At 40.3% G+C, this 21,729-nt stretch overlaps 1 protein-coding gene across 1 annotated transcript; it reads right to left on the bottom strand.

Annotated features, from left to right (window-relative positions):
• Nucleotides 1-354: 354 nt before the first annotated feature.
• On the bottom strand, nt 355-21,552 carry MFSD11 (major facilitator superfamily domain containing 11). Its single transcript, XM_069032425.1, has 16 exons — nt 21,065-21,552; nt 20,448-20,677; nt 17,936-18,139; nt 17,560-17,730; nt 16,019-16,074; nt 14,913-15,020; nt 14,412-14,491; nt 14,217-14,313; nt 12,489-12,547; nt 10,318-10,459; nt 9,473-9,513; nt 8,644-8,709; nt 6,593-6,718; nt 5,522-5,696; nt 4,384-4,519; nt 355-3,866 (listed from the first exon to the last, which is right to left on the bottom strand). Exons 4-16 carry the CDS (start codon nt 17,653-17,655, stop codon nt 3,699-3,701), a joined length of 1,350 nt encoding a protein of 449 aa, XP_068888526.1. The 5' UTR covers nt 17,656-17,730; nt 17,936-18,139; nt 20,448-20,677; nt 21,065-21,552; the 3' UTR covers nt 355-3,698.
• Nucleotides 21,553-21,729: the final 177 nt, after the last annotated feature.

Below are 21,729 nucleotides of genomic sequence, written 5' to 3'. Positions count from 1 at the left end.
CATTCAAAGAAGTTACCAGCACAAGTCTTCTTGTTTTTCATAGCTGTACCACAGGAGGGTTTCTGCTAAGATAGGGACCTTGGTTAAGGATTTTGGGGGGTTCTGGTTGTTTGGGATTTTTTTTTTTTTTATATCCCTTAAGAGTTTAGCAGTACCTGCAGAGAATGATAGATTTGAATTATTTAAAAAGAAACTATAAATGGTTCTCTTCCTTATCTCAGCTCGCTAACATAGATTGTACCTAATGAAATTAACACAACAGAAGTAAAACCACATCATTAATTATGAACAAAGTCTACAGTTGTAGAAATTCTCCATGCATCCATGTATCAAAATGAAAACCAACTGGCAAGACAAAATATAGATATGTTTATATGAGATTCATTAAAGACAATTTTTAGCAGCTTATTTGGCACTCAATTGTCAAGAAAATCAGTTTTCATTTCCTGTTTAGCATTTGTTTGAAAAACCTGAGGATGTGATATGTCAAGATATTAAACCTTAGTAACACCTTAAAAGAATGAGGGGGGAGAAAATGAAAGAGGACTTTTTAATAAACCAAAGCAAGTTAATGTATAATTTTGCATATAAAGATGAAATCTCTAATACAAAACAAAGCCACAGATAAAGCAAAAGCTTTTTTTTTTTCCAATCCCACTTAATTGAACAGTGAGCTCCCAATTCAGATTAACATGAAACTGTTCAAAGGCCACTGAGGTGAAATGAAGGAGGTGCAGCCTCGTGGTTGGTAAATGATGATTAACAGATTAAGAGATGGAATCATAAATGGATGTCAGTGTCACTGTTCTTTATCTTGCTACACCAAAAATTTCAACCAAATTAACAACTGTGTATATTGGAGAGGATTTTTCACCTCTTGGCAAATCAAAGAAATATTTCACTAAGTGAAAAGCAATCATCTGTCAGCAGCAGCCAGAGTAACTGAGGCCTCTCTCTTCAGATCAAATGTCAAAAGCAATACTTACACAGTTAACAGTAATAAAGAATAGCTATCCATGATGCAGCTTGGAGATTGTCATGATTTCTTGTAGAACTTGTCACAGAGCAATAATACTTCCCTTTAATGACCCTATAAATAGTTCTGAGCAGCCTTCTAAGATTATCTGATACTGAGGCAGACCAGAAGAGAGAAAGAGGAAAAAAAAGTAAAGCATCAGATTCACAGAGGTACTGAAAACCCACAGGTCCTTATTCATTAGTATCCCCCTAAGTTTGTTTCAAAGTGCTTTTTGAAACTACATAAACGTAGCACTTTTCATTTCTAATAGAATAGTTCATATAATTCTTATGTGGCAAATGAACATCACAGAAGTTCATCATTAAAAGGGATCAATTTAAAAAGCAACCTCACGAGAGCCATAACCCACTTACAATTAAATGGCATTGTTTAAAATGCACTCATAAGTTACTCATCATCACAAGACCCAAGAATCATTTTTTCACCCAAATATACTGAAAGACAAAACTGCTCCTTGTGAATTTTCATGTCTTTCTGCTCTCATTAATGTGATGGGGAAAATAGGGCCCAGAAAGGGTTTAGAGGAAAAAAAAAAAAATCAGTAATTCCCTATCTGAAAAAAAAAAAAAAGCTTTATCCCTCTTGGTCCTCTGGAGAAAATACAAATGTGTAGCAACAAGAGAATTTTAATCACTGGCAGCATCCTTTAATCCACACCTTTGTAATGCTCAGTACATAAAACCTGTATGCTTCAAATTGCAGGGTAACAGGAGTGGGTGAGAGAGAGACTTTGCAGTGCTGCTGGTGCCATTAATCACATATTGATTGAACACTGAATGCTTTTTCAGGCTGCCTGACAAATTGGAATGGCACTGGTGACCCCTCACTCAAATACACGTTCTGCCTCATTCTCTTTTACATCATTCATTGAATCTCCTGGGAATACCCACAGCCTCTCTCTCCTGCTTGTCCTCACAGATTTCTCTGCTTGCTGGGTGTTCAGGTGCCCTCTCACCCCTCCATCAACACCTTGCTGATCACCCAGCAAAAACCTGCCGTGAATTTAAAAATCCCTTTCTCTATCCCTGTAAGAAGATCCCTCTGGGCTCTTTGGCTGTGCACAACGAGGGCTGTGCTCCATGGGAGCTGTGACACTGCTCCTGGAGAGCAAAAGTGACAGCAAATGTCACAGGAGATGCCACCCTCCCTCCCCAGGATTAACCTTGGGAGCTCCTACACAGTTACAACACGTGGGAGCTACTGACACGTAACCAGCCGAGTCTTTCTAAACTTGTCTTTAAAGATAAAACATTAATATTCTGACTGTGCATAAAAAAGGGTTGGTGAACGGTGCTTTTCTAAAAATAGCTCCATGGAGTGTCTAAAAACACCTTCTCAGTGTTCCATGCCTGTTCTCTGCCCACCAGACAAACATAACTGCAAGCACTTCAGAGTTTTATGTAGGCAGATAAAGTCAAGGTGAGTCAGTCACTGCATGTTACATCATCTATAACAGTTCTGGATTAAAATGTAGTTACTATGCCAGTAACCTTGCTTTCCTATTTGGTGGAGGAAGAATACAGTACATTTTCCCCAAAACAAACTGAATAAAACAATTTAGGACCAGTGTTTCAGGTCATGCAGTAGAATAAACACTGCAGTATTATTCTGACAGTTCACATTCTCGGGCCATTTGTACTTTTTAAAGTTATCCCTGTGCTCCCATCAGAGATTTTCATCATTTTATGATGAAAATGCCATTGAACTCAAAAGAACTATTTGGGATTCTGGGAGGGAAGCCATGGATTATGGTCCTCCATGGATTATGGTCCTTCATGTAGCACTACCCTGAGGAAGGTTCAGCACCTTTCCCAACACAATTCCCAACAGTTCAGTTCTGAGATGCTGAGCCAGAAGCTGTTTTCCATCATCAATATTTCACAGGCCTTGGGATCCCATCCTTCAGATGGCCAAGGGTCATTTCTTCAAATTCTAGTAAAATCCATCATGTCACACTATAACCTGATCGACTTCCTTACAAGAAAATTAAAAACACCAAACCCAAAAAAGCCCAAAACAGAAAAAAACCCAACCAAACAAAAAACCCCATGGGTCTGACAACTTAGGCACATGAAACAGATTCATAAACAAATGGTTGGGAAACAAGGAGCTGAGAGATACAGAGTAAGGCAACATTTCCCACAGAAATACTTCCTCACATCTAATTGTTGAAAAATTCAATGCCAAATTGATTTCTCAGCTGTGCAGACACGATCTGCAATTCAATCTACCTTATAAAAATATCACTCATTCTATACAGGAATTCCAATGTCTGCAGAACCGGAATATAGGAAAAATAATTTAAGGGACAAAACCCCAAACTAATTCTGTAGTGCACTGTAGAGTGAAATTAGGCAATTACATTCTGAAAGGGACATCTCAGAAGAGAATTGTTCAATACATGGATTCCTGCATTTCCTTCCATTTCCAATACCAGACTTTTAACAACACATACACCACGCTCAGGTGATCAAAGCAAGGAAAAAAAGCCTTTCAAATTTGGCTTTTTTTTTTTTCTCCTGTTTCACATTCAGCTGGACTGAAGTAGCAGCTTCCTCCATCTCAACCTCTGCAGCAACTCGACCTCTTTCACCTTTTCACACTTCCCAAAAATCCTGCCTGTGCTGGTCCTCCTGGCACAGCAGGCCTGGCACAGGGATCAGATGCTGCTGTAGTCTGAGCCACGGGCAGCCAGGGCTGCTGCTGCTCCCCACTCCACTGTGAAGAAGGTGATTGTTCCAAAGAAGCCCACGATCACCATGATCAGGAGCTGCCACTGCAGCAGGAAGTAGTTGCTGTAGAAATAGGCAACTGCAGCACAGATGGACTGAGAGGAAAAACAAAGTGAAAAGATTATCAGTGGAGATTTCCAGGCTGGTGCTGCTTACAGAAGGATTATCAAACTGACACAGACAGTTTAATATGAAGCTCTCAGAATGCTTTTGTACTAGACAGACAATCCTAAGGCTTCATTATACCTCAACATATGTCTTGGCATGTCCCACAACAGATTTAGTTTTTACTTGTTATTTAAACAGTGCACAACTGTAGAAAATTAACACCAAAATCCAAAGTGTTTCTAGCATTGCAAGCTGGTATTTCAAACTGGTAAAAACACTACCAAAATCTCTGGTATTTCAAACCACTTTGTCTAGAAACAACACAGACAAAGCTTGAAGATCACAGCCCAGAAAACTGTTTCCAGCATCACAAAACTATTTTACACCAAAATTCAGGATGAAATAATTTGCAGAAACATTTTTTTTTAGCTCATAAAAAGCCTAGCCCAGTATTTCAGTAATATCCCAACAATCCCAGGTCCAAAAAGCTAAGTTAGGAAATACCTGAACAAACTTAAAGATGGCAAAGGCAGGAGCACTGTCCTCTGAATACAGGAATCCCAAAATACTGAGGAGCTGGGTGTTGAAGCAGCTGTCCCCCAGCCCCAGCAGGAAGCTGCAGAGCATGGCCACCTCTTTGCTGAAGGAGAAAGCAATTCCAATTTAAAAGCCATTCATTCAAACAGCTCACACATCTATAAACTATTTTTGGCAGACTTATTTGGAAACTGAGAATGGAAGAAAGTTATCACACTTTTAATTTCCCTAGAAAAGAACTGGGAACGCCTGGCTTGCCAAAAAGAGTGGCTTTTTCATCAGCTTTAGTTTCTTGAATGCCAAGACTTCTAATACTGTTACCTGCAGTCAATTCTACACTGAATTAGAATCACTAAAAAGAACTCATTTTGGTGCTTGGAGCCACAGAGCCCACACAGCAGTGATTAAAAGCTGAGCCACATGGTGAGTTCACAAAATCTGCAGGAATGTTAGAGAAATACCAACTCATTTGGCAGAAAAATACTCCAGCTAAGACCAGTCACCTGCACAGGCACAAATGCTTAGAATTGCAAGTTAGCAGCTGGGTCTGCAGAACTGACAATACAGGATTTTCACACAAATTGGCAAAAATACACCCCAAAAGAAAGTTGTAATGACGAGGTAAGAAAGCTTTCTATAACCTTCCCCCAAACACTGAGTGCAGTAAGGGACAGGATGCAGTTAGACCAAGTGGAATTTGACAATAAGCACTGGAAGACTTTGGAAACCAGTGCAAAAGTGCAAGGCTGGTGCTCCCTGATGTAAAACTGAGCCCAAGACTGTTTTAAAATAAACTGAATTCTTAACACCTACTACAATAGATGCTGGTCTTGCTCTTGTGCTACATGTCAGAAACATCAGTTGTCAAGTGACACAGGTGCTATTATTCATCCCCAGGCTTTTTATTCTTATGCCATTCAAGTTTCTTAATTGGGTGCACACTGGTGGAATATCTACCTTTAATAAAAACAGAATTCCTGAAAGCTTTTTCTAGGGAGTTAGTCACTACACAGAAAAAAACTTCAAGGAATTCTCTGTAGAGAAAATTCTGCTGTTCATGTACATCCTGAGTTACAGCAGCCAAAGGAAAAAAAATCTCACATACCTTGGAATCATATAAGCAACTTGATCTGTTCCTTCCATAGGAGCAATGGGGGCATCATTTGGCATGTTGAAAAAAATTAAATAAAAGGCTATGAAGTGGACAAAGATGCCCAGCATCACCACTGGGTTCCTGCCAGAGCGACTCTTCTTGCTCAGCAAGCCAAAGATTCCTCCCCCTGCAGGAGCACGAAAGAGGAGAGAATTGAATCAGAAGTAAAGATTGGAATCCCAACAATTTAAATTATAAACGTCCCCACACTGGATAACAAAGATTGACTGACATGCAAACAGCCCCAAGGAGTTTGCCAGGGAAATGGGGGCAGGAGATTGATCAGATGGTTGCTGATGAAGATATTTCACCTTTTAGCAAGTATTTAACCAGCAGCCAGCTTCCTTCAGTATTGCAACAGCACTAAGTGAAAATAGACAGCCTTGTGCTCAGCTCTTAATTGCAAACCCATGCAACTCAATGGATCTGAGCTGCTAATGAACAGTGGTTTTTTGTTAAACACCACAGTACTTGAGTCTACAGAAAAAAAAGAAATATTTACTTAATGAATATTACCTGCATCCAAATTTATTCAAATATCACATCTCATTTAACACAAGCAAACTTTTTAAAGAAAGAAATCCTTAGTGTAACCATTTATTCAAAAATTTGAAAATTATATCACCCAAGAAGTAATAAAAATGCAAACATAATACTATTTCAAAATAGCATTTAAAATGGCAAAACGGTGTCAATTCCCTAATAACACTGCAGCCCAGTGTTTCTCACATTTTAAGTCTGTGTATTCCTCCACAGCAACCCAAAGAGAATGCAGAATATCAGAATTCATAGGCATCAGATGTTGGTCTCCATCCACTTTACACAGTGTAAGGTATAACTCAGAGTGCAGTAAGGAACCACAGTGCCAATTCCATTGCTACTATTTCATTTTGTGTTCACATCATTATTGCTGGCAGCTCAAAACACATTGCTGAGTTAAACACAAAAAAACCCCACCCCATTCTGAATAACTACATCACCCTAATCCTTTTTGTTCTCAAAAGGCAGCAAATTCAGACTCACCCAAGATTTCTCCAACACCAATAAAAATACCAGAGAGACCAATCAGGCTCTTCTCTTCACTGCCAAACCTATTCACAGCACCAATGCATGTTCCATACACTCCAGAAAAGAATGTTAACACCAAACCTTGGAAGGAAACCAAACAGAACTGATAGTTGAACTTTCATGAAAGTCATGAGAAAATCTTTATGCTATAAAGGCTGATTTCCCCTCAGGTATCTTTAAATCATATATTTAAACAAGGTGTGGGTAATAGAAGCAAAGAGGGGATTTTAAACTCTGTAATTATTATGTTCTTCTATAGCAGTTCACAAAAGGCACGTTACAAAAGTGTCACTAATTGGTGTCACAGGCACTCAGGTTCAGTGCTGCTACTCTTGACACAACCCCTACACACAGTTTCTATTTCCACTTCTCAAGAACTCTGGAATTTTATCAAATGACAAATACCATGTGAAATAACACAAAGTAACTGATGAAATAAAGCACAATTTCAGTATAAGATTTTCCCCCCTTCAAGTTATGGCATTCCTAAAAGTCCCTACATCCCCAAATACCAATAAGGAGCAAAGAATCCTAAAATGAACTTTTCTGTACATAGATAACGAATTTAAGCTGAGGAAGAACTTCTATTTGCTTAAAATCCTATTTCTTTCTTTCTACTGCCATTAGTGTGAGGAAAGGTGACACCACTGAGTCCAGCTAACATGACCATCAGGATAAAAATACCAACTCAAGAAAAAAGTGTATGTAAAACAATGCAAACTGTTATTCCTAAACAGCTCAAAGTAAAACTTCCTCATTTATATCCTTTGCCTTTTGCTACAGCCAAACTCTGGTACAGCACACCCTGCCCTGCCTGGATGTACTGCTTCAAAAATAGGGGTGCACTTGGAGCCTCTAAACCTGACCAGTAATTTTGGAATAAAAGTCCTTGATGGCCTTATGGAATTTTCTGTTTTCCTACACAAAGTGGCAACACCGACCCAGATCCAGAAGATGGCAGCAGATATTTTTTCCCCAGTCTGGACTGATGTATTTCTATGCCACCTGTAACCCCAAATTTCAGGATATTCAGGCAAAACCTAGACTGACTCCCTTCCCTTGTTATCTTGCTCCACATTCCCATCCCCAGAGGAATTCAGGTGAGTTAATCTGGGTTAGCACAACACTTGGAGATGCTGTGAAGTAATTTATAACTCAGATTAGTGGCTGGAGCAACCCAACTCCAGAGCTGCTCCTGCTGTTTCTCAACCAGGAGCTGACTGTAAAGTGCAGTGTTTATATTTTGTTCACATCAAAGTTTTTCTTTTCACCTAACAGTAATTTTTCATAACAGTGACTCAGAGCTTAGGTTCTGAAAGTGCACCTATTTAATAAAAAAAACTAATTTGATCACAAACAAAACTACATCTGAAGGCAAATAAGGAGCAAGAACCCCCCCCCAAAAAAAATTTCAAGGATTTTACAGTATTTTTTTGGTGGAAGAATCACTTATATGGCAAAAATATTTTTTTACTTTACAACTCATACATTGGTCCAAGGATGGCAGACCAAGTTTCACTAAAAATTGTTAAAAAGAGTAAGAACTCTTGCCACAGCAAATACTATTGAAAAAATCATCTGAAAATGGCTAAGCTGCTTCCCAATAGAACCAAAACTAAACTGAAGAGCATTAGGAATCCCCCATGCCTTAATGAAGGTGGGATGTACAAACATTCCCTTAATTCAAATGCAATACAACTGCATTAAACAATCTACAAACTACTGCTAGTGCAGTATCAAATCCCATAAAAGCCAGCTCTGTAAATTTTGCCTAACCCTCACTTTGGGACCCAGAACTTCACTGAACCAGCACCTTCAGATTTGGATGCACCCCTCCTCCTGTACAGAAACACTCGCCAGGGCCCAGAAATGTCACAAGTAACCCAAAATTAATTAAAATATCTAAGTAATGTTTGCAGAGATATGGGTTAGAATTCCAGTCTGGGGTTAAAATCCCAAGCAATGCCTTGCCACTGCTCCATGGTGAAACTCTGCTGGCTTCATACCTGTGTAAGCTGTTGTAACACTGAGAAGCAGCATCTCTTTGGTGAAGCTCAGTGTAATAGATTTCTCTGCAAAGAAATAATAAAGAAAATTAATAAAACTTCTGATCATACTACTAAGATAATCTACACTTTTGCTCTTTGCTTAAAGCAAAAATTGGTTATTATACAAACTGTGCATTAAAGTTTTATTTACTGTTTATTACAGCAGAGTGCTAAATAAAACAACCCTGACCTGCCATCTAGAAGACATGTGGCATCCAAAACTCGTTTTTTGTAAGAAATGTAGTAGGGGAAATATTAAAGAGGAGATACACAGTTTTCAATTATCAGACAATTTTCTGCTCACTGTATTTTTGTACTCTCAGTTCATGGCAACTGTCTCCTGAAAGGATAAATAGATTTTCAGTGAAGATCCCCATGTTCTCACAACAAACTTAAAAGTCTCAGGCAGAACACATCAAGCTTCAAAGGAAACTGCAGCTGCTTCAGTTCTAAATTGTTAACTGGTATCAACTGGTGACAAAATCAAACACCGTATGACTTCTTTTTATCTTGGTATGTTTGTTGATTTTTATTTTTCAATCTCACACTGCCTTTCCCAAGTTGTAACCTGCTCCTTTTGTGCTCAACTGTACAAGGAAGCTGTTGTAAAGCAACAGCTTTGGATCTGAAAACACATCAAAGGAGGAGCACTCCAAGTCTGTCCTGGACTACACAGGTACGTGATTGAAGTGGTTTGTACATGATCACATCATCAGCACAAACACAGAGAGCTGGGAAGGGGATGCCAGGTTTTGCTGAAGCAACTCTTATGTGAAATTGTACTTACTGAAGGCAGCCACTGCTCTCATCATTTTGTTTCGTGCAGACCTGGGTAAACAAATTACTTGGTCAAAATGGGAGAGAATAACCACACTTTATTGCTGTGCTGGAAGGCACCTTCATTTTTCAAACCTTCTGTACATTTTCTAGCCCTGCACTATACACTGGAATAGGACAATGTATTTTTTAAAGTTTCTGAGATCTGAAGTAACCACAAAATCTATTTGCTGCCCACACTAGTGAATGCTTGCTTAACAGAATCTTCTTTCTTTTGAACATTTTCAGCTTTCAACATTTTTTCCACAGGCATGCTCACTGATGTTTTTATAACATTTTCATTGTTCTTTAAATAAAGCAAAAATATTTAAGCTGATGCCTCAGGCAAAACTGCACTGAATCTGTGTAACTGGGCATTTCTAATGTATTTATCAGGGTGGCACATATATTTAGAGAAGATAGGAAAAACATGTTCCATTTTGTAAAACAACCTATAAAAAAAGGAGTACTTTCTGCTTATTCCAGCCTTTCAACTGGGCTGATCAGGGCAAGACAAAACATAAAAGTGTTTCATAATAATCAGTGGAGAAGAGGTGAAGGGTATCTTTCACAAGGCACTTAACTTATGAAAGGAAAAACTTCATGTGCAGTACTGAACTTCACCCTTGAGAATATGCCATATCAAGAACATTATTTTTCATATATTCTCATTATTAAAATACAGACACTTTTCTATTAAATCTGTGAATCCTCCAGGTTGTTGGTAACATTCATGTTTCCAGCACAGATGTTCCTCTGCAGAGTAGGAGCACAAACGAGGAGATGAGACACCATGTTATTGCCATCAACACTTACGAGCTCTCCCCCAGGATTTCATTAGTGGAATCATCATCCCCTGGAGCTTTTGCATCCTCTTGTTTCCTAATCAGAAAGAACAGAACTGTGCCCACAAGACTGATAACAGTCAGAGCAATGAAGACAGTTCTGCGATCGCTCTCTGTGGAAAAACAAACAAGAGCCATAACCAGATGTGCAGAAGTGACTCAAACCAATCCAGCTACCTCCAAACAACTAACACACACATGCTACAGTGTTTAACACACACTAATTTTCTAGCTTACCTTCCACATGGAGCTGCTGGCAAACTCCTGTCTCAGTTTTATGGTGCTAATAAAATATCGGCAAATTAAAGAGGTCCCTCGCATTTTCTGCCATGCAAAGGCTATGACCAAGGAGCAGCCAATTAAAGGAAGTGCATAAATTATTAGCAGAAGAAATGACATCTTGGAAGACTTATATAGTTCAGAGTGGACACAGACTACCCCAAACCCCTTCAGATTTCTAAAAGAAGCTCTTGACCAGCATCAGAACTAGGAGCACCACGGCATCACAAACTCATAGACTGGGAAACTACAGAGGCATTAAAACCACCAAAACCTCAGTAACTGTCACAGCAGCTGCAGGGGACAACTCTGCTAAACAAGCTGCTTACTGCAGCAGAGCACAGACACATCTAACACAAAAGCCACTCCCATTTACCAGTATTAAGCAGGGAAAAAAGCCAGTAACAGCAAATAGTTGTGATTGAATTAATGCATGACCCTGAAGATACCACCTAAGAATGGATTTCCTTCCCCTTTAGCTCAACAGCAAATGCAAGCTTGTCCTGAAAATAATTTGTGTATGATCACAGATTCAAAAAGAGAAGGTGTGCTTCACACCTTGAAATGCCTGTGATATTTTTATACAGGTAGTAAAAAAAGATTTGATTTTTAAATGCTGTTAGGGTTCAATATCAAATTTTCTAATAAAGAGGAATCTCAAGACATTTAAGATGGAGGGAAATGTAACAGCAGAACTGCCTCATACTTAATTACTCTATTCTGTGGTTAGCAGAGCAGTGAAGGTTGGAATGCACAGAATTTGAGAATCCCCAGGTTCAAAGTGTGTCCAGTATTTCCAGTAACACTTAAGCCTTTGTGTTACAGGTGAGGGAATGCAGAGGATGACCTTTAAAAAGTAGCTGGTGTTTCATTACCAAACCTGTGTCAGTGGAGAACCTGAAAAGATGGAGCTAACAGAAACAAGAAGTGGACTGTTCTTTCTGTTCTGTTATTTCTGAAGCCTGATAATTATCATTTAAAAGTCAACATCTTACTCCTGATTGACTACAGCAGAATTACCCTCATCTGTTAAAGGTTAAAAGAATTGACTATCGTAGTAGATGTTCTACATTAGGACTAAATAAGGAAAACCATCAGTAATTATAGAACAGGAAAATCAAACTTATCTGTTTACAGAGCACTGATTTCCCAGCAATGCTCAGTTTTGGTTATTAAAATCTATTTTCACTATTGCAGTTTTTTAGTGAATCCCCCTCCATACTTTGCCTGGCTTAAACAGTTGCCAGAAATCTTTGATTTAAAAACACTCTCAACACTGTCCAGCTCAAGAACATGAATAAAGTCCACTGTTCTTCAATTCCTGCTCTTTGCCAGTGTCAAATGGAAAAAACTACAGCATTAATTACAATCCCATCAGGAAGTTTGTCTTCATACTCTAAGGAAGAGCAAGTTCTTTCTCTGCTCTCCCAGCAGTGCTGCCCCATCTCAGCCTCTGCCTCCTACACTGCTTTGTGCCAGCACAATGATTAGTGCAGCCATGAAGGGAACTGGGATGGTTTTTTTGTTATTTTCCTTTATTTCATAGCTTAATCAATCTCCAATACGATTTAGGAGGACACCAGGAGCTTACTTTGGAAGAGGATAATGTGTATAACATTACACATACAGCCAGAACACCTTCCCCCTAAACAGGTGTATTTTGGCACAAGTGTGTCTGAACAGTGAAAATCCCAGAGTAGCCACTGTGGAAAATCTCCAAGAAGAGACTATCTACAATAAATTGGGGGAAAAAACCCCAGTCTGCTTTAGTACAAGCTTCCTGCCACTTTGGAGTTCACCATTTCATCTGTTTATTCATGCTACTGTATTTAAAGGTTGGCCATATAAACAAGCAGTACCCACCTGATATGTGAGTTTTTCCTTGCCAAGCAAAGTATATATACAGATTTCCAAAAATCAAGCTGTAAATAAAAAGAACAAAGGTCAGCAACATATTTCTGAAAAAAAAATAGGGTTGTAGCACCACAGGAGTACTATTCCATACAAAAATAAAAAAAGCTGTGCAATTGTGAAAGAAATAAAGACGAGTCACTCTCCATGTCAGCTGTTTCTATATAAAACTTCAAACAAATCTGAGGATTCTGCCCCATAGTGCTGGCTATTCATTTTCATCAATCAAGACACAAGGACCTGGTGGCAAAAATGAGGAAACCTCCATCTAAGTTGCTTCTAATTTTGGAAAGGTATAGGTTAGAAAGCTGACATGTTTCTAGAGGTGATTTTGTAATACTTCCTTTGCAGGGTCATGTGTCCTGTCTGAAGTATTGCATCAGCTCAAGGGAATTGTGTCCCTCACTACCTCTTCCCAAATTACAGTTATTCTGAATGAATGATTTAAAAGAGTTTTAGAGCCAATTTTCATTATATTAAGCTATGCATTTTACTCACTGTAAAACACACAATCAGCTGGGTTTGTGGAAATTGCTACCCTGATAACATACTGAGGGGTTAATTCTGGAACTGAAAACTTCAGAAATACAAGTATGCCCCTGGTTCAGGCTGATGTTCTCTCAAACCAGGATCCTATCCCCACAGCAGCATTATAAATGCAGGCTCAGCACCTCTAAGCATTTCTGCAATTCATTCCCTGGTTATCTCCCAATACTCAGAACTGTTGCATTAAAGGTGGTAAAAAGGATCTCTCTTCAGGAACCATTTGTGCACCTGTCTCCCATGATTTTTTTTTATTCTTTTTTGACCTTGCTGACACAATCCAACTCCACGCACAGTCCTGTGGCTGCAAACTCCAGAAGTTTAATCACCCACAAAGCACTTTACCTGTTTCAAACCAGCCCTCTTTACTCTCACCAAGTGACCCCAGCTCCAGCACAGCAACATTTGGTGAGAAACAGTTCCACACTCAGCTCCCCTACTGCCCTCACGTTTGGGTAACACATTGGTATAACCCTCCTCAGCTGCTGTTCCTCCACAGGAGAGAGTCCCAGCCTTTCAGTCTCTCTTCAAGCCATCAGCTCTATCTTGTTGCATAATTTCATTATTTTCTCAATATCCTAATGGCATTACACTCCCATGAGAAGCATTTACTATGCTGCACAAAACACTTAATGGCCACAACACAGCATTCACTGCCTTGTTCTCACTGCCCTGCTTGATGCTGAGCCTTTTGTTGATGTTTTTAGTCAAGCAGAACTCAAATAATATCAGAGAGCCATCAAAAACAAGTACAAGATTTCTTTTCTGGCTTCTGACTGCCAGGTCTGACTTCAATATCTTCACCTTGGCAGCAAGAACCAGCTTCTGCCTCAATAAAGGACACAAATTGGCACAGCCCTCCACAATCAACAAGATTGCTGTTACATCCCTCAAATGCTCCCCTAACAGAAATGTATCTTTTAAGCACCTCAGAAGCAGAGATTGCAATACCCAGCTTTCTTTCCCTGTTCTGTAACACACAACACCAATAAAAATGTTGCTTCCATCTCTCCTTCCCACTGACTGCAAGGTCCCAGGGGAGTACTTTTGGATGGAGTCTCCCACGTATAAAAGGATGTAAAAAGCAGAATGTGTACGCAACCAAAAAAAAGAGAAAAATTAACAACTAAAGCTTACCTGAATTGTAGGAGTGCCCAAAAAATTCCACTGTTCCTTCCAATGGTGTTTTCATCAGAATTTTCAGTCAAGCAATTTCCCTGGGCTGTCCAGAGGACTGAAACAGACAGAATATATTGCTCAGGAAATAAAAATACTTTAAAGGTACATTCCAATCTCATAAAAAACAGTCAGCAGAGTAAGAGCAATGCTTACCAGCAGCTGCAATGCCAATAAGCACAGAGGCAGTGTAGAAAGCCCACGTAGCTGGTTGGATAAAGACTGCAATGTAAAGGCTAGAACAGAACAGATCAGTTTATTGGATACTGACTTAAAGTGGACAATGCTCTTTAACAATCAGATAACCTCACTTAGGTGCTTCTAAATCAGCTAAAACTCTCTCCTAAGGGACGTTGAAAAACAAGTTGTATGTGAAAAATCTTTTTACCCTTCTAAGCACATAGATTTTTTTTTATCTCGTTATTAATTTGAGATCATAACTCCATTTCCACAGTCAGCAAAGTCTGGGAATGCTGTGGAAAAAAATGTGCTGTTTCCAATGGGCTGAAGTACTCTGCAGTTACACATCTGCAGTATCTCTGTGAGATGCTTTTCTTAGCCAGTACAATTTCATGTATGGCCCAGGAGCCTTAGATGTGAAAAAAATTAAAGAAATATTTCCAAGGAAGCAGACAAAACCTCAAAATTAATACTTACCTGTAGAACACACCACTAATAACCATGGAGAATTGAGGTCCTACTATTGCAACCAGTGAAGGTGATATAAGATTTGAAGCAGACAATACTCCATAAATAATGGACATGCTACAAAAATAGAAAACAAAGATGATGGAATACTTAGAATAAAATACAGGCTATCACTGCAACTGATTTAAGAGTGATCAGTGGATTTCAAAATATTCAGTTAAGTACATACAGAACTTAACAGCAAAACTTTGATGGTCAAACATTTCCTTCCTTTCTTCTGTTCCCTTCACCCACTGCACTGCACACGGGAATACAGCAGTGTACAGTGTTCCCTGGAGTGCTGAGTAGAGTCCCAGACTACTGCAGGCAATGACATCTTGTAATTTACAGCATGCACTTGTCAAACTGCCTGAACAGCAGTTATTGTATTTTGTACCCTGTACATCTAGAGGAGAATGTTCTAGAGCCTCATTTACCTGTCAGCGAGGTTTTCATCTTCTGCCAAATACACCACAGAAATTTTACAGACATATTTTGTGCCAGTGGGATTTTTAGTTTAAATTAAGACAGCAAACCTTTCAAAGGAGCAATCAGGTTTTCCTACATGACAGATTAATTTGGCATGCAAAAGGTCCCTGATCACGCTTGACAAGTTTGAATCTGCCAGTGCAACAAAGAGAATGGTTTATTGTGGCTTTGCTTGTCTTTCTGACTGCTCCTTTCACATTTATGTTGTACTTCCTGAGAGCTGATCCACACCACCTGTCCTACACAAACACAGAGTGTGCAAGGGCAAACAACCAAGGCCTGAGTTAGCAGTTTGATTTATTTTTAAACATCCACCTTCTTCGCCTCCTAAGGTAAAATGCAGAGAATGTGGTGATAGTGGTTTTTTTTCTCCCTACAAAGAAAACATGCAAACCAGGTATGTAGTTCAACTGGAAATAATTCACAGCAGAACTGTGAGAAGCCTGTTTTAAACTGCTTTAAGTGTGCCAATAAATTGTGAAGTCAGCAGAACACTGCAATTTCATGAAAGGGTCTCTCTACTGGATGAAACTGTAACTAAGTTCACCCTGCAAGGAGCAAAGTAAGAAGAAAATCTGTGTAATTACCTCGTGTAGCCACTGCCATGAAAGTCTGTGTTGTTTAAATTTGTGATAACAGTTTGCTGTGAGGAAGAGATCACATATTGTATTATGTTAGAATCTATCTTGTATTTTGAGAACACCTTCATCAGTTTGAAATCAGTATCAGACATTAGAATTATTCATTAGTAGACACTACAAAGTACTTTAAAAAATTTTAAATGTTAATTACAACTCACACCACCTCCACAACAAAGATGCAGGATATACTTGGCAGGGAAACATCTGTTTGAACAAGGAATTAGTACTTTATGATTAAATCATGATTTCATAAGAGACCTAAAATACTTCACAAAACTTTTGTTTCACTTAAGACCTCTCTTACATAGATAGGTATGACTATCTTAGTTTTAGAAATGGGGGAAAAAAAGGAGAAGTTTCAGAATAATCTTAACCTGACCTAACTGTGAATCTCTGATAAGAGTTTCCACTCTTTTCAGCTTCCCGTTATTTCCTCGTTCCTTTTTTTTTCCCCTTGAATCAGCTTTAGTGATCATGAGACCATGTAGTTAGTTGGGCTGGCAGATCTGATCACAAGTCACTTGCTAAGACTTTTATGACAATGAATTGTATGATTGCATGATCACAAAGTCAAATTCAGTGAGGCGCTGAATTCACCGCAGAATTTCTGAGATGCACTTAAGAACTCACACCAAGTATCACACTGCACTAGGACTTACAAAAAGCACCCCAAGTAGTTATTTCTATAGTGCAATGAAGGACATTTATCTGTCTGAACCCAGCAAGGACCTTTTTTGCATTAAAGAAAAGAGCTGTAAGACCTGTGGGCTCAAAAGGGATATTGAAATCTAACTGCCCTGCAGGCACAGAACTAATAATCCTGAAAGCAGCTCTGGAAGTTAAAGGGCTAAGCCTGGCAGTAGCAGGAGTCTAAAAATTTAAATAGTAACAGTAAATTTGGATTATGCTGTGCTCAATTTTTGGTCTGCAAAGAGATACTAAATAGCAGCAAATAACTTCTTCAGCTGGAAGGTGACTTGGCAGTTTAGCAATTGTAGAAGTCTGTTTGCCAGGTGTTATCCTCATACTCACCCTCAATATCTAGTTTGTTAGATTATGAAAATCTAGTTAATAATAGCATGGTTAATAATAACTTAAGCAAATATTTTGAAAGGGACTATACAGAATATGGAATATAGGATATGCAAGGTTCAGTGTAATTCAATTGTTCAACATTGCAAGTGTCAAAGCAGACACTATTTGAAAGTTCAAACATTTTATAAGATTAATTTTCTACTTTCTAAGCAATCAGGCACAGTTATATATGTAGCTATGCTATCTTAAAGAAACAACCTGCTGAATTATTTGGTTAAACACATTAATCTAGTTAAAACACAACCAAAAGAAGATAAAATGTCAAAGTATCTTGAACATTAGAAAATCCCAAATAAAGCAACATTAGAGCACACAAAAGACAAGCCAAGATAACTTGGCTTCTATATCATAAATGAGATAGAAATGTGGCATGTTTTGAAAGTCACACCTACCGCGATATTTCCACAGGATTGGAAAGCAGTGAACATAAACATAAATGAGACTCCCAGAATAATGATGTTGAAAAGCTTTTTTCCTTCAGAAGACATTTTGTGTTTTCTTCCCAAGTCCTCAGCCTCAGTCTGGAAAAACTCTTTTTTCTTTTAAAAGTTTCCTCTTAACCTCTGTTTAAAAAAAAAAAAGCAAAAAGAATAAAAGAAAGCAAGCTTCAAAAACGATGACTAGTTAGGGCTACTTATTAGCTGCTAGAAAATATCAATTAATCAAGAATCCTGGTAACTCTTTTAAATAACGTGCAACAAAATCGGTAACTTAAAAAAAAAAAAAAAAAAAAAAAAAAGGTTTGGTACAAAAGGTAATTCCCTCTACCTGTTCCCATGAAGTTAACAGGGCTGACTGCAGTGTGTTACTTCATGACATCCCTTTCTCCCAAAGGAGCAGTTTTCCCAACATCGAGCAGGTTAATCGGCTCAGCTTCTCGTCATTGTTAAAATCAGGATTGTGGTCCCCGGCCTCTCAATCGCCTGACGAAGGAAAGATGAGCCACTCGCACCCACGAATCATTTCCAAGCACTGCACAGGAAATAAGGAACATTTCGGTGTCTCGATCAGCTGACCCAGCCCCGAAAGCCCTTGTGCACTATGGGAAATGCAGTTTCAGCAAAGCAACCTTTTCCTACTTGAAGCGGTGACAATCTCCCAGTCGTTAAAATAAAATTATTTGTACTAGTTTTTTTGAGAATTGTAATTTCTATCCACTTAATAACACCTGGCAAGATTAAAAGAAACAAACAAGCAAACTAAAAAAAAAAAAAAACACACACACACACACACACACAAAGAAACCCCCACAAACCAAAACAAAAAATAAAAACCACACACAACTACAGAATCATGGAATCACAGAATGGTTTTGATCGAAAGGGACCTTAAAGCCCATCTCGTCCCACCCCCTGCCATGGGCAGGGACCTTCCACTGGACCAGGTTGCTCCAAGCCCCCTCTAACCTGGCCTTGAACACTTCCAGGGATGGAAGTGATACCATTAATCTTATACTTCACAATATTTCTAAATACTAGATTTAAGATCAATTGATCTTCAAGTCATGAAGAGCTCTGTTAAAACATCAGCAAAACCGAGAGAGGATCAGACATTGACTAAAGGGGCACTTTTTCCTGTTACCAGTCTTTGTTCTGTTGGGCCTCTGGGATTGGAGAATTCAACTAAATCAGTTGTACTTTAATGCTGGCAAAAAAAAGACAGAAGGAAATGCAGAATTGATTGAAGTAAATGACAAAGCATCACATTTTACCTCTGCTGTCTACAGTGAAGGGTTTAAAGAAACAGAGGTCTCAATGGGAGAAAAGGATCTTAGCCCAGGAGTTAGAAGGGCTTGTTGGGAGAATTTAAACTAGATTTGAAGTGGGATAAGGTTTGCTTGACCAACCTGATCACCTTCTATGATGAAACAACTGCATGGATGGGTGAGGGGAGAGCTGTGAGTATTGTCCATCTTGACTCCAGCAAGGTTTTCAACATTGTGTTTCACAACACTCTCCTGGGGAAACTCAAGACGTGTGGGTGAGACGAGTGGGCACTGAAGTGATTGAGAATGGGCTGAATGGAAAATCCCAGTCATAATCAGTGGTACAGGGTCTGTTTGGAGGCCTCTCACTAGTGGTGTCCCCCAGGGTTGTTAAATTTATTCATCAATTGGATGAGGGGTCGATGCCTCCTCAGCAAGTTCGCTGATGGCACAAAGCTGGGAGGGATGGCCAATAGCCCAGAGTGCTGTGAGCCCTTCAGAGGGACCCGGACAGGCTGGAAAGAAGGGCAGAGAGGAACTGTCTGAAGTTCAACAAAGGCAAGTGCAGGGTCCTGCACCTGCAGAGGAACAACCCCAGGCACCAGCACAGGCCAGGACTCACGGGCTGGAAAAGCAGCTCTGTGGGGAAGGAGCTGGGGGTCCTGGTGGCCAACGAGCTGTCCGTGACCAGCACTGTGCCCGAGGGGACAAGAAGGTCACTGGTGCCCCGGGGTGCGTTAGGAAGAGCATCTGCAGCAGTTCAGGGAGCGATGCTGCCCCTCTGCTCTGCCCTGGCGAGGCCTCCCCTGGAGCAGTGTCCGGTTCTGGGCTCCTCGGGATGAGAGAGACACGGAGCTCTTGGAGAGGGTCCCATGGAGGGCCACAAAGATGATTTGGGGACTGGAGCATCTCTGTCCTGGGGAAAGGCTGAGGGAGCTGGGGTCAGAGGGGCCCTCGGGCCTGTCTGTCCCTGTCTGCAGGGAGGGGGCAGAGCAGGGACCAGGCTCTGCTCCGTGAGGCCCAGCCATGGCACAAGAGGCCACGGACACAAAGCCATGCCCAGGAAATCCCATCTGGACATGAGGCAGAATTTCTTCCCTGTGCAGTGACCAAGCCCTGAACAGATTGTCCAGAGAGGGTGTGGAGTCTCCCTCTTTGGAGATATTCCAGAGCCATCTGGACACAATCATGTTCCATGTGCTCTAGGATGATCCTGCTGGAGCAGCGAGGTGGGACCAGGTAATCCCACTGTGGTCCCTTCCAACCTGACCACCCTGTAGTTCTGTGAAATAAAATCTGCACCCCAGCTGTAGTTATGTATATTTAATACATGTATTACATGCTTTTTTAATTCCCAAACTGTATTTTTTAAAATGTCAGTGTTTTTCAAAACAGCACTAATTTTCACTTGTGGAGGAAAGTCAGTGTGAGTATTCAGAGGCTACCATACAAAGGTGCAATTAAAATATCAAGGTGAAGGGTCTTAGCACAAGAAAAGCTCGTTTCTTCATTTTTGATATTATTAATTTATAGTAGCAGAATTTTAAGATGCTCTAGAAATAGTGTCCCACTGACATCTTTTCCCCCTTGTGCCAGTACGAGCTTCCATCCTGCTGCACAGCAAACTGGGCTGGTGTGCTGGAACAATTCCTTTGGAAACAGCAGCAATGTGTGTTGAACCGACTGAAACTGGGAGGAACGGGTATAGGAAACCTCCTCTATCATTTTAGGGAAATCACTGTAAAGATAAACTTCAAATTTCTCCTTTCATCAGATGAAACACAACAGCTTTTAATCAAAATTCTCTGGAAAAGAAAAAAAAAAAAACAAGCATGAGGCAATACAAAACGTGAAACCAGTACCAGTTTATTTGTTTTCTGAAGTCATTTGTAGCAGGAAACAAATGGTTGCTTCTGTATTTGTACCCACATCACTGCTTATTTTTATACTTCTTCAGTGCAAAAAAAAAAAGAAATAAAACAATTTTAGTAAGACTAAGAGTTTAAATTCTAATACTGAAATAATTTTTCATATCAATGCTTTCATTGGATTAAACAGATCAGTAGAAAATAATCTCGTTTCTATTCCTTTTTTAACCTAGTATGGATACACCTGGATAGAAACTTTTAACGTTGTGAGATGACAACCAGGTATTACAGTTCAGAAAAGGAGTTTGGACATTTTATTAGTACCTGAGGTGCCAGAGCAACAACTTTTGGGGTGGGGGAGCAGCTTTTACGGTATTCTCTGGACTCTGGAAAGTCGCTTGTCACCTTTACACAAGGGCTGTGCAAATCTTCCTTGTTCCTCCACAGCACGAACTTGCAAAGCGGGCCGGTGTGAGGATAATTTTAATATTTCCCTACTCGGCTCTCACAGGCACCGAGGAGCCGGCGGGGACCGCCTGGGCTGCAGCGCGGATCCACCGTGGCACATCCAGAGCCGGCGGGGCCTTGGAGGCTTCCCCGGGCACCGCTGCCCGCGGGGGATAAAGGAGAGCCCGCCGAGAGCCCGCTCCGGGCTGCCCGGCCCCTCACAGCCGCCACAAGCACACAGCGGAACCTGGGCACGAAAGGCACCGAGCACCCACAGCAGCTGCTCCGGGAGAACCGCCCTCACAGAACTCGAGCCGCACGCCGGTTCCCTCACGGAGCCCCGGCCCCATTGCCCTCACGGCTCTCCCCTCCACGTCCGCCATTTTAAACCGTCCCCGCCCGCCCGCGCCACAAGAGATTCCCTTCACCATCCTTCTTTTTTCCCGCGGTTTCTCGCCCCTCTCCTCCTCCTCCCACACACACACACTGCTCTGCCTTTATTTTTTTTTTATTGTTATTACTATTGTCTGCGGTTTTTTACA

The sequence above is a fragment of the Aphelocoma coerulescens genome, chromosome 18 (assembly GCF_041296385.1).
Source record: "Aphelocoma coerulescens isolate FSJ_1873_10779 chromosome 18, UR_Acoe_1.0, whole genome shotgun sequence".
Classification (NCBI taxonomy): domain Eukaryota; kingdom Metazoa; phylum Chordata; class Aves; order Passeriformes; family Corvidae; genus Aphelocoma; species Aphelocoma coerulescens.
Note: the sequence above shows the minus strand (reverse complement) of the source record. Positions and strands in the feature narration are given on the sequence as shown.

What these genes read in the sequence shown, in the direction of transcription:
- MFSD11 (XM_069032425.1), bottom strand. Translation starts at nt 17,655, where the DNA reads ATGTCTTCTGAAGGAAAAAAGCTTTTCAACATCATTATTCTGGGAGTC. An exon ending in TATTGGCATTGCAGCTGCTG is followed by an intron (nt 14,314 to 14,411) that starts GTAAGCATTGCT and finishes TGTCTGTTTCAG; the next exon opens with TCCTCTGGACAGCCCAGGGA. An exon ending in TGGGCACTCCTACAATTCAG is followed by an intron (nt 12,548 to 14,216) that starts GTAAGCTTTAGT and finishes TTTTATTTACAG; the next exon opens with CTTGATTTTTGGAAATCTGT.